This window comes from Lupinus angustifolius, chromosome LG10, assembly GCF_001865875.1.
Source record: "Lupinus angustifolius cultivar Tanjil chromosome LG10, LupAngTanjil_v1.0, whole genome shotgun sequence".
Taxonomy (NCBI): Eukaryota; Viridiplantae; Streptophyta; class Magnoliopsida; order Fabales; family Fabaceae; genus Lupinus; species Lupinus angustifolius.
Window position 1 is genome coordinate 6,143,294 of NC_032018.1, and position 17,220 is coordinate 6,160,513.

Consider the following 17,220-nt stretch of genomic DNA (forward strand, 5'->3'; position numbering starts at 1 on the left):
CATCAGATGCAAGTTGAACTGAGGCGCTCCGAAAGAGGCAGAATACCTTCTTCAAAGTATCCTGAAGAAGATTATATCACATTGACAGATAATGGTGAACTTGAAGAGTTCTCAGAAGCTATGCAGACATCTGATAAAGAAGAGTGGATTAAAGTCATGGAAGATGAGATGAACTCGTTACATGAGAACCACACTTGTGATCTGGTGGAGTTGCCCAAAGGAAGAAAAGCCTTGAAAAAAAAATGGGTTTATAGGCTTAAAGTTGAAGAAGGAAACTCAAGACCAAGGTACAAAGCTCGAATTGTTGTGAAAGGATGCAATCAAAAGAAAGGAGTTGATTTTGATGAGATATTCTAACTAGTGGTGAAGTATTCCTCCATAAGAGTAGCATTGGGTCTAGCAGCTAGCCTAGACTTAGAAGTTAAACAACTTGATGTCAAAACAACTCTTTTACATGGAGACATCAAAGACGAAATCTGTATGGAGCAACCATAAGGTTATGAAGAACTAGGCAAGGAACACTTAGTGTGTCGTCTGAACAAGAGTTTATATGGTCTGAAACAAGCCCCGAGACAGTGGTACAAGAAGTTTGAATCCTTCATGACCAAATACAGTTTCAAGAAGACAATTGGTGATCATTGTGTATTCATTAAAAGGTATGAAGATGAAAACTTTATTATCCTCCTCTTATATGTTGATGATATGTTAATCATTGGGTGTGACAAGACCAATATTGTTGTTTTGAAGAATGCTTTTGCTATGAAAGACTTGGGTCCTACAAAGCATATCCTTGGAATAAGGATAATCAGATATCACTCCAAGAAGTTGTTATGGCTATCACAGGAGAAATATATTGAGAAGGTTCTTAGTAGATTCAACATGGATAAGGCAAAGCCTGTTAGTGTTCCACTTGCTGGACATTTGAAGTTAACAACAATGCAATGTCCAATTAGTGATGAATAAAGGAAAGAAATGAGCAGAATGTCTTATTCCTCTGTGGTAGGAAGCCTAAATGCTATGATTTATACAATACCAAATATTGCCCACGCAGTTGGAGTTGTGAGTCAGTTCTTGTCCAATCCCGACATAGAGCATTGGAATGCAGTAAAGTGGATATTGAGATATCTTAGGGGAACTACCACATCAGCTTATCTAACTACTTTTACCAGGGAAGTTATATCTTGGCAATCCAAGTTACAAAGATGTGTTGCATTATCAACAACTGAAGCAGAATATATTGCAGCATCTGAAGCTGACACAGAGATAAAATATATGAAAAACATCTTGCATGAGTTGGATCATGTTCAAGATAGATATGTTTTGCACAATGATAATCAAAGTGCAACTCACCTAGCTAAGAATCCTACATTTCATTCTCGGAAAAGCACATTGATTAGCGTTATCATTGGATATGAAATGTTTTGAAGGATGGTGAGTTGCAACTAGAGAAAATTCATACAGATGATAATTGGTCTGACATGATGACCAAAACAATTTTACTCAAGAAGCTAACAAACTGTTGCAGAGGTGTAGGACTGGTGATACCCATCAATTAATTTGGGAATAGGAGATTTGTTGGGAATCCTTCCTAATTGATGTGGAAACAAGACCAATGAATCGTGGTAGATGAACCATTAAATAATTCAATGATGGTTATTCCAAGGTCTTGGAATTATTCCTCGAGTCTTGAGAATTATAAAGTCTAACTTAGAAAGTTGGAATAGCACTTTTCAAAATGTCTTGAAAAGTATGAACAATTAATCCTCCATTATGTCTTTATGATGGAACTTTCCTCCCCTTCACTATATATAGGGGACTTGTGAGGAAGAGATACAACAAACAAGTGAGAAAAACAACATAGAGAGAAAGTGTGAGAGTTTATATTCACATAGTGTGAGATTTGTATTACTAGTGAGATACTAGAGAGTTTGTATTTTCATCCTTTTTGGGTGAGATTGAGTGTTATCCTCTTTGTAAGAGAGAGTCAAATATTGTAATCCTACTTTTTATAGTGGAGATATTTTTTGGACTAGGTCTCGTGGTTGTTTCCTTCTCACATTGAGGAGGTTTTTCCACGTTAAAATTTTTGGTGTTATTCTTGTACTCTTCTCTATTTTCTTTATCCACTTGCCGCTTTTGCAAGTGCCCATTTTGCATCACACAGGGGAGAGAAATTAGTTCTGAATTTCCCAACACTAATACATACAGGTATTAACAATAACAGACAAATAAGATTGAAATGAAATAGCTAGTGCAAAACTTGATAATATTTACGCTGACTAAAAAAGGAAATGCAATAGAGTAGTCCACTACCTCTTTATCTATGAAGAACAAAAAAAATGTCAACATACATACTATGCTGCCTCTAACTCCTTAGAAAGAGATAGTGTTTTACATATTTTATTATAGTTTGATGTTAAGGACGCGGTCATGATTGATTTGAATGGAAGCATATGCTTATGCTAGAAGGAACAATTTATTTTTGCCAAAACCTACGCCCATCATTTGGCCAAAGCCCATGGGTCCGCCAGTACTTATCCAATGGACAATACATAAAAAATGTGTTCATCCATCTTAAAATATCTGTTCAACATACATTATTCGCTCACGAACATTTCAAGAGGGAAAAACGGGGGCATGCCGATATTATTGGAGAAAATATTGAACATCAAATATTCAAATGTATATGTATTTTTCAAATGTGATTATGTGAGAAAGTGTATTCCATTTGTTATACGAATTTGTATATCAAATGTGAGAAAATACTATCACTTTCGACTAAAAATATATAAAAAATTTACACTGTCAATATATATATATATATATATATATATATTCATATCTACTATTCATTTTGTATATTAATTATGTACTATGTATATTACGTAGAGTGGGGATTAACTTACACCAAGAGTACGTTTTTTAAACTTACTCCTCATCCTAGCCATCAATTTTATGGACATATGATAGTTTAAATATACTCACTAATTCAAACCATTAGATTTCCCTAGAATTGATGGCTAGGATGGGGAGTAAGTTTAAAAAACTTACTCTTTGAGTAAGTGGATCTCTCACCTATTACATATTATATATGTATTTGTATTTTGTATATATTATTCTATTTGTATGATTGTATATTATGATAAGTACATTTGTATATTTGTATACAAATTATATATTGTTTATTTTGTATGACTAATGTATATATATTGTAATTTTAATTAGGGCGGCCTGCAAGTCCAACCTGCTCATGTTTAGGACAGGTAAGACACAATATTTCATGGTCATATTTAAAAACAAGCATGTTCATGTCCATCAGAATTTAGACAAACAATGTGTGAGCACGAGGGGTGAGCTTAGGACGTGTTGAGATGGGTTAAACATGTCCCTCACTCGTCCCTAAATATTGATCGGGTCAATTTTTGGACCCGAACTCGTCCTAATTAGGATGGGACGCGTGAAGGACGGGTCCAAAATAAGACGGGTCAAGATAGGGACGGACTTGGGTTGGAAAATGACAAAATGACAAACGTGAATTTTTTCTCAAATCTTTAAGCATGCACAATCAAAATTATCACAATCTATAAGTAAACTCAACTAAAACTTGTATCTCACACACATCAGTATATAAATTACAAACTGTAAATTGCATCCTTCAAACTAAAAACTATCACAATCATGTAACTGAAAACTATAGAAGACATAGAAAATTTCAGAATAATTTGAACTATCAAGTGTCAACATAAGCTGAAGTGTTCGTATAAATGATAAAAAATACATGAGAACTGAAATGACAACAAAATGTCAATACTTAAAAGTTCACACAAAAATTAAAAGAGAATTAAATGATGAAAAAATGGTAAAGAATAATGATCATGTGATAAGTAGTGTAGATATGTTGTTTGGGTTTGTTGATATTTGTGTTACGTGGGCTGAACATAATGAGTATTGATAGGTACTTATTCAATTATTCTTGATATATAATTATAATGGACAAGCCCTATGACCCATACATAGACCTGAACCCGTCCTTTTATATGACGGGTCTATCATTTTTTATCTATTTGGACGAGTCAGACTCATCTCTTAGTCATAGGAATGAGACGGGTCTACATGTCAGGTCGAATCTTACTCACCCTAGTATCCACAGTCACAAAGGACAACCTAATGGCCAATAGTACCTATGCCACACAAAATATACTACACCCTATAACAAACCACAAAGAAAATCAACTTAGTACTGAAGTCAAATCAGCAAGTGCCCATTCTCCTATTGTAATAGAGTGAGACTCATCTCAAGTAATGGAGAGACAAATGATTCTTTCTTTTGTATTTTAAGGGTAAAAATGTAATATCATTTTAAATAAAAAAGATATAAATGTCAATGTGTATTACTTTTTCTTTACTTTTACACAACACTTTCCTCTCCATTAATAGAGATGAGTCTCACTCGAGAGACAAATGGTTTTTTATTTTGTATTGTAAGGGTAAAAGTGTAATATCATTTTAAATAAAAATGATACAAATGTCAACCAGAAATTAGGGGCGTAAGCGGTTCCAGTTTAAACCGCGAAACCGAACTGAAACAAACCGCAAAATGTGATTCGGTTCGGTTCGGTTATTTTTTTAAGGAACCGTTTATGTTCGATTCGGTTTATGGTTTTATAAATTTAGAAACCGTTGAAACCGAACCGCATATCAAAGAAATGTATACAAGGGATTAGGGAATAATGTGTTATAATTGTTTAAATTCTTCAACCAATTTTTTAGCTTAAATTATCAATTTTTGTATGAATTGTAGTGTTATATATGTTACTAAATTATTATTAAGTTTATATTATATATGTTATTAGTTATTAAATTGTTTTCCAGTGTCTTTTGGAACATATTTACAATTTTTTATATTGAATTTAAAACTAACATATATAACACTGCAATTCATATATACGTAATTATACATGTATTGTTACATGTGTTACTAATTATGAAATGTAGGTTATAAATGTAACAATTATATATTTTACTAATTCGTATATACGTAATTAATCATGAATTTTATTGTTATATATGATTAATAATTTTTATCATAGTAGTATTATTGTTTATCCTTTTATGGATAAACAATATCTCTTGTAATACATTTTGAATTTTCAATTCACGGAAGATTTTTTATAAAAAAATAAATGGAAAAACCATGGAACAGAACCAATCAATTCAAGAGCAGTTTGGTTCGATTTTAATAGTTAAATTTATGGTTAATTGAACGGAACCGAACTCTATGTTTTTGATTAGTTCAATCAGTAAAATGCACCAAAAACCAAACTAACCCTAATTTTTACTCCCCTACCAAAAGTGACCTATTTGCATTGTGTGGAAATTACACGTAAAAAAAATTGATCACACAGTTGGTATTGTTTTCAGGGATAAAATAAAATAAAGAATTTAATATTTATATACTTTTATTTCAAAAAAAAAAACTTATACTGTCAGTTGTCTTTTATCAACCATTTACATTACTTTTGGTTTGTAAGACGTAGCAGATCTATGTTCCTTTTTTTAGGGTTTAGAAGCAGATATCGAGCTTTTAGTTTATTTTTTGGGTTTAGGAGCAGCTGTTAGCCTTTAATTTTGTTTTGCGTTTAGAATTAGATGTTAGCTTTTAATACAAAAGGATTGTAGTTTAATGTATCTAACGTGAAGGAAATAATATTTCCCCAACTTCTTGTGTTACTAATTGCATTAAGATTGAATAATGAAACTTGAAATACACTGATAATTTCGGTGTGAACAATGGTGCCCCTTCCTTCCTCATCTTCAGGAGCCACAAATTATGGTTCCAATATTAATGTTGGTGATGAACAATATATTTTATATTTGAAGAAACATATTCTCACGACCCTATATCCTTCAAATTCAGATTAATTTATGTGTGAAACAACTTTCTCTCATGAGGTTCTCTTCTTCAAATTCAACTTTCTCTAACTTTTGAAGTAAATAATCACCGGCTCACCGCCTATCCGCCTATTTTAATGTAATTTTCAAAATCAATTAAACACAGGTTACATACAGAAAATCTGTGTACAATGCAAATAATCTCATAGACAAAAAAGCTGCTAGTAATTTGAACGAAATCATAAGTGTTTTGAAAGGAAACAACAAGCAAACGTGTTTTAGTTCAGTGTGAACAATTAACAAACATGACTTTGTAATAATAAACATAAAATAAAGAAATTTGACCAGAAAATTGTGTCTTGAAAGAAATTAGGTTTAATTTCAAGGGTCTTCATCTGGTACATTAATTTAGGCTCTAAGCGGCAGTGAGGTAGATATCAAATAATCTCCTTCTGTTGACTCGATTATAGAGCCTTCTCATTTTCAGAATCCAAAAACAATATACATAAACATAAAATTGAAAGAACAAAAATTTAAGACATACCTACAACACGAATAGTAAAAGCTAAAAAAGATGATGAAGTGTGAGTGATTAGAGCAGAAAGTGATAGCTTCTGAGTGGCAGTGATAGGCTAATTATATACTCGTTGTGGAAACCCTAATTGCTTTTGCGCCGCCAAATGACCAACATATCCTTCAATACAATCGCAAGATCCAAGTGAATTTGGGTTGAGTATCATATTAGGGTATTTGGACCATCAGAGCCCATTAGATTAGTCATATGTGTCTTTCTCTAATCATGTTGGGAACTGATATAATTGCCTATTAACATAACTTATTCCGTCCATTAAAAATCTTGTAGTTGTTTTGGTGAACAAAGGTAAAGAAAAAGGATTTAATATGTATAAGTATCTTTTTTTTCACGCAAATCATCTATCATTTAAAAGTTAACTATCATTGCTCTCAAGCATAGTAATACAAATTGACAGTGTAAAAAACTTTACACTGATGGTGACAAAATATTAGTTTTTAAAAAGGGGGAAAAAACCTACCTTTTGAAAGCTACCTTAATCTATACCAAATATTGCGATTTTACCTTTCAAATTACAAGTTTTTATCAACAACTTAGTTTAATTAGATACCTATACATCTATCTCAGCGTTCAACTTGGTTTAATTAGATGCCTACACATCTATCTCAGCGTTCAACTAGTTTTGTCAAACCAAGCTTTCAAATGTTTCGGAAAGATTTTATAGTTATTACAATAAGCTCAGATCTTATGAAAGTAAACTATTTTTAACCTATTTCTGGAATAAAATTTTCTTTATGCTGTTTTTCATAAACACATCACATAACTAATAAAATCTTTTTATTTCAAAAAATTACATGAAAGTCAAGGTCTAATCCCACTCATAGCCCCATTGAATTATCCATCATGTAAGTATATAAAAGGGTAACATAAAGTAATACAGCGCAATATTGACAACAGTATATTATGTTATATTATGGTCTCCACTTGAGCTTTTAACCAAAATATACATAATATAATATAATAATGAAAATCTGACTGCTAAATTTAAGATAGGATAGATGTTTAATAATGCTTCCATGTCAACACTGCAAAGCCAGGTATATCATATCAAATACTATGAAACCAACAATTCAAACAATATCAACTCTGAGGTGGTGATGTTTTAGCAACACTCCCCTGTTGAGCAGTCTGGGCAGGTGCTCCATCATAGCTTCCGCGAGAACCAGCGTTACCATCACTACCATATGCCGGAGGCTGAGCGTAACCAGCACCATAAGAACTGTTGCCATATGATGGCGGTGCCTGACCATAACCAGGTTGACCCCCTGGAGCAGCACCATATGATGTAGGACCATATGCAGCACCATAGCCAGAAGGTGGGGGCTGAGAGGGGGGATACCCAGATTGACCATAGCCTGCTGCCACAGTTTTAGGTGATTGTGACTGTCCGTAAACAGGTGGAGTAGCACTAGGCTTTTGAGACTGTGGTTGTGCATAACCCGAGGGTGCTTGAGGTTGACTGCCATAAGCAGCTTGGGAGGTTGGGGGTATGCCATAACTTGGCTGACCAGTACCTTGTGGTGGATAGTTAGCAGCATGTGGGCTAGGCTGTTGGCTGGTAGCATAACCTTGCTGGGTTGCCGAAGGTTGGACGGGTGGAACCTGAGTCGAGTCTGCCTGTGATCCATAGTTTGGGGCCTGCCCCTCTTGTGCTGAGTTGTTCCCACTACCATAGCTGGGGGCTGACCCATAACCTTGCTGCTGATCATATGATGGTTGCTGACCATAGCCTGATTGTGGTTGTGCAGGATACCCACCATAGCCATCCTGAGCATAGCCCTGCCCGGGCTGGGTATAACCAGAGGCAGTTGATTGACTGTAATTGTAAGCAGCCCCATCAGCTGGAGGGGCAGCACCGCCAGGATTTTGCGGTTGCTGAGGAGGCTGTTGACTATAGTAATCATACCCAGCAACTTGAGTAGACTGCTGTGAAGGTGGTGCAGCAGACTGATCCCAACCTGTGGAATATCCACCAGCTGGCTGGGGAGGGTAGCCAGCATATTGTTGCTGAGGCATGTTATACTGGGGTGATGGACCAGAGTACGCTCCAGGCTGAACATAGCCATAGCCAGGTTGCTGCACAGGAGCACCAGGGGGAGCCCAACTAGTGTTTGATCGGGCTTGGTAACCTTGCTGAGGATAGCCACCAGACATTGCTGGATTTCTAAAACGATTCTGCAGAAATAAAAAAATTAACGACAAATAAAAACAAGTTAACTCACCCTAGATGTGGGAGTACATACAGCAACAGAAACACAATCAGTAGACAAGTAAAACATACAGAACTAAAAATCAACATAAAACTAACACAATATAACGGATATACAACATATATGAATAACACAAGATAATCGTAATAATATGTTTAACAAATACCATTTAGGATCAGAAAGCGGTATGAAGGCCTACATACCGTACTGGTTTGTGATATAACTGAGTGACTCCAGCAGAAGCACAACCCCTCCCTATTCCAAATGAATGGGCACAAAAGGAAAGCACAAACCATAGAAATAGACGAGCATACTATCTTTATTTCCACAACAGGCAATCAACTATATGGTATCTCAAAATATGGGATTTATGCCAAATGCTATTATTAACAGTAATTCTACGAGCTAAGATTCAAGACTAACACATAGGAACAATATAAGAGATAAGGATCAATCATAAATCCAAAATCTACAGTTGTCCCTCAAGATAACTTCTATTAACTCCAAGTATACAAGAAAGTCATCCTCCCAACCTTCTATCCATCTGATGTAATGAGGTCAACCTCAATGAACAATTAAATAAAATCATGTGCAGCCAGCAAGGGAATCCAAGCAAGGGTAAAAATATGAGGACACAAAAATGTACATTGTTCTAATGACGGACAAATAAAGAGAATGGGCTGAAAAGTCAGAAAAGCAATGTTTTACACGATAGGGAGGTAGATGTGAAATGGCGCAATCTACAGCAATGGAACGACACAGCTGAAAAAGATTCAAATATTATCTTGAAGAACATACAACAACTGTTAGTTGAAAAAAACTAGAAAACTGAAAATTGGGCAGAAATAAAAAAAATGGGAAAAGGAGTTAAGAGCTTCAGAATGGAAAAGATTCATGTTATTATGCCAATTGTAACTCCAGCATAAGACAAAAACAAATTACTTTTTCAAATATAAAATAGTTCATTTAAGCAATTAAAAAATCACAAATGACATTTGAAAAGAATCTTAGGTGAAACACCTAGCAGACTAAAACAAGGACAGTAATGATATAGAAAAGAATTAAGAGCTTCACCATGAACAAAACTCAACTTACTACACCAGATTATGTCTAGCTTGAGAAACAACTTTTTCAAGTATATAATAGTGCTTTGAGCTATTAATTGAAAGGCACAAATAGCATTGTTTAAAAGGACATCAATATGTTAGTTTAATATCCAGTACAATTATGAGTTATCACATTGCATAACTTACAGACTTAAACTGGGCAGAAATAATTGGATTAAAAAACAAAAGCTCGACAATGGACAAATTTCATGTTATAGTATTGTAAGTCCAGCTTAAGGCACAAGAATGATGCTGTTTTGAGTGTATAATATTTTTTGGAGCGAAATGCACAAATGGCATAGGATAAAAGGATGTCAACATGGTAATTCATATCCAGTTCAACCGTGAAGCTGCATAGACATAAATAAGAGACTTACTGCCCTTGAATTAATATCAAAACTGGGATTTAGAACCATACCATGGCATGTTGAAGGAACACCAACAAAGACAAAGGGATTCCATGTTGGTGCCACTAATGGTCCAAATCCAAACTAACCCTACAAATAGTCTCAATAACAAGATCAGTTATAGGATACACAGTAAATATGGATATTCCACTTTGACCAGTCTATAATCCCCATAAGTATCCACTTTGACAAAAAACAATGGGATATTTAAGGAAACCTTGATATCCCTAAGAACTTAACCACAGAAAGACAGAAAATAATATAAAATTATAATAACAGACATTATATGAACTGTATTATTAGCAAGAATCAACAATTACAAATAAGGCAACAAATCATGTTATAAAAATTATGGCAAACCATCTAGTATAATAACAAAGTGTAAAATGTATTTTTCTTTTACCCCTGAAATCAATGAACATCATCACAGAAAAAGAAATAAGGCCTAAACTTCAGTAGCATGATTAAATGGATCATGAGGTCTAGTATGTGTTAATATTGCAAGAAATTAATTAAGATCCATCTGGAACTCATAGGAGCGAAGATATTAATCAAGACATAAATTCATCAAGTTTAATCAAACTAAACAACAACACAGAAAATATACGGTGCACATCAAAATCAATCTTCTAAAGCAACCTAGACTTGGCACATGGCAAGCAAAACATGCTAACCAAGGCCAAAATCCAACATAACATACCTCGCCACTGATGACTTGATTAACCAGTTCTTTTGCAGATTCAATTTGTTCAGGGGTCCCTTCAATTTTTAATGTTCTTTCAGTGGATGCGTCACCAGGGGGAAGATGAAGAGGAATCACCTGCAAAAATCAAATTTTAGGAAGTGAACATGCAATCAAACACTAAAACACCCTCATTGTTGAAAAAATTCTACGCTCACTCGCACCAAAATTTGACTATGTGATGTGCTCAATTGAAGAGTCCAATGACACTGATGAACTCTCCCTTGATGAACTTCAAAGTTCATTGTTGGTTCATGAACAAAAGATGCATAGAAGTTCAACAACGGAGGAACAAGCATTGAAGGCTTCTTCCAATACTCATTCCAATAACTTCAGAGGAAGGGGTAGGAATAGAGGTAGAGGATATGGAGGTCGAGGAAATAGAGATTCCAGCAGGAACTTTAAAGGCAATCCTCACCAACAACAAGGAAGAGGTAGAATTTATGAAAAAGTCCAAGTTAGAGTGCTACAAATGCCATAAGTTTGGTCATTATGCCTCTGAGTGCTACACAAAATTGCCTAATTACAAGGGAAAAGGAGAAATGTCTAACTTTGTAGAGGAGAAGGAAGAAGAAACATTGTTGATGACATCTCATGAGAAATTCCAATCTGATGTGTGGTTTGACATTAATTATATTATCAACAGAGTATTGCATTGGTATTGTATTTTTTCAGGGATTGGTTATTTGGAGGCCAAACAGATATGATATTCTCTTAAACTCTACTTCTGAAAGCCGGAATATATTTGGCCACCTATCTAGTTCTGCGGTAAAATAGATCGACTTCTCTTGAAGTTTAACTTTATTACACTCGGAATCTTATTATAATTATTATTACTACTATTATATGCTATGTACGAATTTAATTTTTGTTGGGCAGGGTGCATGGGAAGCAATTGTGCGATCTTATGAGAAGGATCGTGTTTTCCTTGGTAAGGCTGCACAGATTATGATTCAAAATGTGAACTATGATATGTAAGGCATTGTGATTTTATGGTTTTCATTACATTTTATGAATAGAATCGCTTAGTGAGTGTTGTCATTTGTTCTTTTTCTCTAAATGGTTTGATTTTTATCACTGAGTGTTTGTTTCCATTGTGAAGCCCTTATCAGAGAAAACAGGCTCAGAAAATTCAACAACAGCTGTTAGAACTAGATCACAAGGAGGCTGATATAAAAAGAAGTGCCGCTCTCTCAGCAGTCAAGTATGCTGAAGCTTGACACATCCACTGTTTTCAAACACTATAATGAGATACATGGTAATTGGTATGTAAAACAATAATAAATGTGAACTTTGCATCTTCGGAGACAACTATGATTGAAATCAAATTTTAACATTAGCAGCAAGTCAGCAATCACAAAGCTACAGTAAAAGCAGAATAAAAAATCAAGATAATAATTATTTAGCAATTGCTATCGAGAGTACAATGACAAAATAACACTTTGAATAGTAAACCTGAATTCTTGCTCCACTTGAAGCTTGCATGCTCTTTATTGTTTCTCCCCCTTTACCAATAACAAGACCAACCTGAGGAAATGTAACAAACCATCTCAGTCAAAAGACATGAGAATAAACTGAGACAAAAAAACAAACACTTCAACATTACATAAAGCACATATTACATATATTTTTACGCAAGTCCTTGCATACCTTGTTATTTGGGATCTTTGAGACATATTCATCAGACCCAGCTTGTCCAGTCAGTCGTCGAGTAACAACACCAGAACCTCCTGCTTCAGCCTGTCAACAAAAACATAGTAGTCAACCCCAGATAGAAGAGCAGCCAGCACCAAAACCACTTCGGCAATAGCCAGTGCGAGAAAATGCAGTACCTCAGCAAGAACTTCATCAATAAGCTTCTCAGCAACAGCAATTGCATCAGGAGTACCTGTAATCTCAACCATCCGAGTAGGAGAGTTAGGATCAGCATCACTGTCACGAGTAATCTGAATTTTCGCCCCGGACTGCAACTGAAGGTACTTGATCGTCTCACCACCTTTGCCAATTATGACACCCACCCTCCCATTAGGGATATCGATCTTCTTGCTTGCAGCACCCTGATGCCCGTAAGAAACTGCAGGAGTAATTGTGGGTATCGGGTATTGAGCCTTAACATCTGCATCACCATCAAACAAACACAAATAAGCTACAAGTAAGCAATTACAACAAGTGCCCGCTTCTTGGCGGCTCCCACTTAGTGGACTCTGAGGAGGGTAGATGAAGGCACTTTACCCTAGCATGTTGCGAGTTCTCACAAGACAAGCAACCTTACCATTCCGTCATGGTTTTAAGCTTTTAAAAAAAAGTGATTATAAAATATATTTTCAAAAGTGGCTTTGTGACTGGCTATAAAGCTTACAAGTTACAACTACATAAAAATGACTTCAATAATAATAATAATAATAAAACGAGGCCTGGATTATTTAATATTGAAAATCGCTTATAATAATAATAATAAATAATAATAATAATAATAATAATGGTAAATGAAAGAGGGAGAACAGTACCAATGGAATCGAAACCGCTTTCGGGTTTAGAACGCTTGGAAGGGTCGAGAGTGGGAGGAGGAGGAGCACTGTTGAAGAGGCGAGAAGCGACTTGTTGAGCTTTCTGTTTGGCGAGCTCGATGCCGGCGTTGAGTTCGGAATCGGCGGCGGTTTGGTCGTCGTACTTGCGCTTCAAGGATGGTGCAGTGGTGTCAGAGTATTGGGATTCGTCGGCCATGGTGGTGGTGGTGGTTTGGAGAGAATGAAAGAAGAGAGAGAAACCCTAAGAGATTCGATGCTAAGCTCACACAAGATTGTAGCTGTGACACCAGCATTTGCCCTTTATGTATGAAGATATTTTGATTATTATCTTTTTTTTATTTTATCTGTAATTCATAATTATATTATTTTGTTTTTTTATAGAAGGATATCCCTTTGGTGGGTATGTGAGTACTTCTCTCACAAGTATCTTATACTATTAAACTTATATTTTATTGTTTTTTTTTGTTTGAAAATTGCATTAACCTTCCTTATATTTAACGTTTTATTGTTATGGAAAAGAAATTACTTTGGTATATGAGATTACCATCCTGGTGAAATACGAAGGGATTCTTTACTAAGAAACTAGTTCATTTTGAACTATGTAATTATCTATCTCAATAAATATTGTTGAGCGTGTAAAAATTCAATTCAGTTTTTTGGTACATTTTAATGATCGAACACAAACATATGGTTCAGTTCTGCTCAATTAACAGTAAATTTAATTATTAGAACCCAACTGCTCGGGAATGGTTTGGTACTTTTTTATAAAAAATCTTGCCTCACATATATAATAATGTTATCCACGGTTATGTAATCTATGAAGAAAAAATAAATTATCACATATATAATAATTCAATTCATAATTAGTAATAAATATATTTATTAGTAGCATATATTAAGGGTGAGCAAGACTCGGACTCGTCATAACCCGATGACTTAGAAACGGGTCTGACTCGTCCAAATAAATGAAAAAGGACAGCCCCGATTAAAAGGGCAGGCCCGTCGTCAAAAAAAGACGAGTTCGGTCTATGTTCGGATCACTCGACCCGTCCCTTATAGCTATATGTGAATAATAGTTGAATAAGTACCTATTAATACTCATTATGTTCAGCCTACATAACTTAAATACCTACAAACCTACACAACATATCTACATCACTTATCATATGATCCTTATTCCTTACCATGAACATCAAATTTTGTTTGAGAAAAAAACGTTCTTTAATACGAAGGGATTCTTTACTAAGAAACTAATTCATTTCGAACTATGTAATTATCTATCTCAATAAGTATTGTTGAGGGTGTAAAAATTCAATTCAGTTTTTTGGTACATTTTAATGATCGAACACAAACATATGGTTCAGTTCTGTTCAATTAACTGTAAATTTAATTATTAGAACCCAACCAAACCGCTCGGGAATGGTTTGATATTTTTTTATAAAAAATCTTGCCTCACATATATAATAATGTTATCCACGGTTATGTAATCTATTAAGAAAAAATAAATTACCACATATATAATAATGCAATTCATAATTAGTAATAAATATATTTATTAGTCGCATATATTAAGGGTGAGCAAGACTCGGACTCGTCATAACCCGATGACTTAGAAACGAGTCTGACTCGTCCAAATAAATAAAAAAGGACAGCCCCAATTAAAAGGGCAGGCCTGTCGTCAAAAAAGGACGAGTTCGGGTCTATGTTCGGGTCACTCGACCCGTCCCTTATAGCTATATGTGAATAATAGTTGAATAAGTACCTATTAATACTCATTATGTTCAGCCTACATAACTTAAATACCTAAAAACGTACACAACATATCCATATCACTTATCATGTGATCCTTATTCCTTACCATGAACATCCAATTTTGTCCGAGAAAAAAACGTTCTTTAAAATTATTCAAAAAAATGAATGAATAAAAGATTTGCTTTTATTAAGGGTTGATTATCATATAAATTAAAAATGTGAGAATATGTAACTTAATCAAATCATATCAATTTAATTAAGCGGCATGAATCACCTTGATAAGACATAAATCTTTAGGGATTCAAAAAAATAATCATAGATTACATTATGAAAAACAAATCATATCAAATTGATTGTGTTGCAATATGAGTAGGGTAAAAATTACAATTGTATCAGAAAATAAAAAAGATAATTCTTAGTTTTTGTGTACTTTGTGTGAACTCGAATTTAAGTTTCATTTTTCATTTAATATTTAGTTATTGTATTCATTTTTGTGTGAACTTTTGAGTATTAGCATGTTGTTGTCATTTCAGTTCTTATGCATTCTTTATCATTTACAAGAATACTTCAACTTATGTTGACACTTGACGGTTTATATTGTTCTAAAATTTTCAATGTTTTCTATATTTTTCAGTCAGGTGACTGTGATAGTTTTTAGTTTGAATGATGTTATTTACGGTTTATAGTTTATATACTGGTGTATGTGGAATGCATGTTTTAGTTGAGTTTATATACAGATTGTGATAATTTTGATTGTGCATGCTAAAAGATTTGAGAAAAAATCTACGTTTGTCATTTTGTCATTTTCCAACCAGTCTCGTTTCTATCTTGACCCGTCTTATTTTAGACATGTTCATCATGCGTCTCATCCTCGTGTTCAAAATATGACCCGATCAATATTTAGGGACGGAGACACGCTTAACCCGTCTCACGCTCTAGCATATATAACAATACAATTCAAAAATAGTAACATATATCAATTACTAAAATATATTATAGTTACATATATAACCTTAGAATTCAAAATTAGTAACACATGTAACAATATATGGTATACGTTAGTTTCAAATTTAATGTATACCACAAAAGTTAGAAGATAGATATGTTCCAAATTATCAAAATACTCAGAAACAATTTAATAATTAATAACATTTATAATACTAACATAATAACAATTTAGTAATATATATATCACTACAATTCATATAAGATTAATAATTTAAACCATAAAATTGGTTGAAGAATTTTAAAAACATTAAAACATAATTGTTTGGTATCTATTTCTTTATTATGCGGTTCAGTTTGGTTCTAAGCGTTCATAAATTTCTAAAATCATAAACCGAATCGAACATAAATGGTTCCTTAAAAAATAACCGAGCCGAACATTAAACTGAACTAAACCACATTTTGCGGTTCAATTCTATCGGTTTCGTGATTTAATGAAAGTATAAGGTTGTTATGAAGACTAAAATCAACAACATTTAAAATTTAGAAACCAAGTTAACATTTTTCTAATCTCATTAACAAAATTTACTATCAGTTAGTTAGTGTCAATTTAATGAAACTGCAAGCGATCTAAACCTCACAAATAATCTATGCTATGTGATTGTACAGAAGGATTGAATTGTTTAACAGTAAATTATATTGATTCTCCCGAACTTAATTAAAATTATATAAACCATTTTTTTATACCTACAAAAACTCATAACTTATTTATATATATATAATAATATATATCCTTATATGAGGAGATAACTTAACTCCTCTAACCAATAAAAATGTGACATGCGTATATATATATATATATATTATAGTGACTATGATAACAGGAGAAATAAGTGTATTTTTTTGAAATAAAAAGAGTAATGAGTATAATTAATTTAAACAAAATACAAGTATGATATATTGTGGAGGTAAATTCAAATAATATACGAGTCAATACCTCTTCATTATTTTTTGTTTGTTACGATATAGTATAAAAGTGATTTAAA

At 33.7% G+C, this 17,220-nt stretch overlaps 1 protein-coding gene across 1 annotated transcript; it reads right to left on the reverse strand.

Moving 5' to 3' along the window:
• Positions 7,447-13,759, reverse strand: LOC109358167 (far upstream element-binding protein 2-like). The gene is made up of 6 exons (XM_019602238.1): positions 13,457-13,759; positions 12,782-13,065; positions 12,600-12,689; positions 12,405-12,476; positions 10,908-11,027; positions 7,447-8,659 (listed from the first exon to the last, which is right to left on the reverse strand). Exons 1-6 carry the CDS (start codon positions 13,671-13,673, stop codon positions 7,565-7,567), a joined length of 1,878 nt encoding a protein of 625 aa, XP_019457783.1. The 5' UTR covers positions 13,674-13,759; the 3' UTR covers positions 7,447-7,564.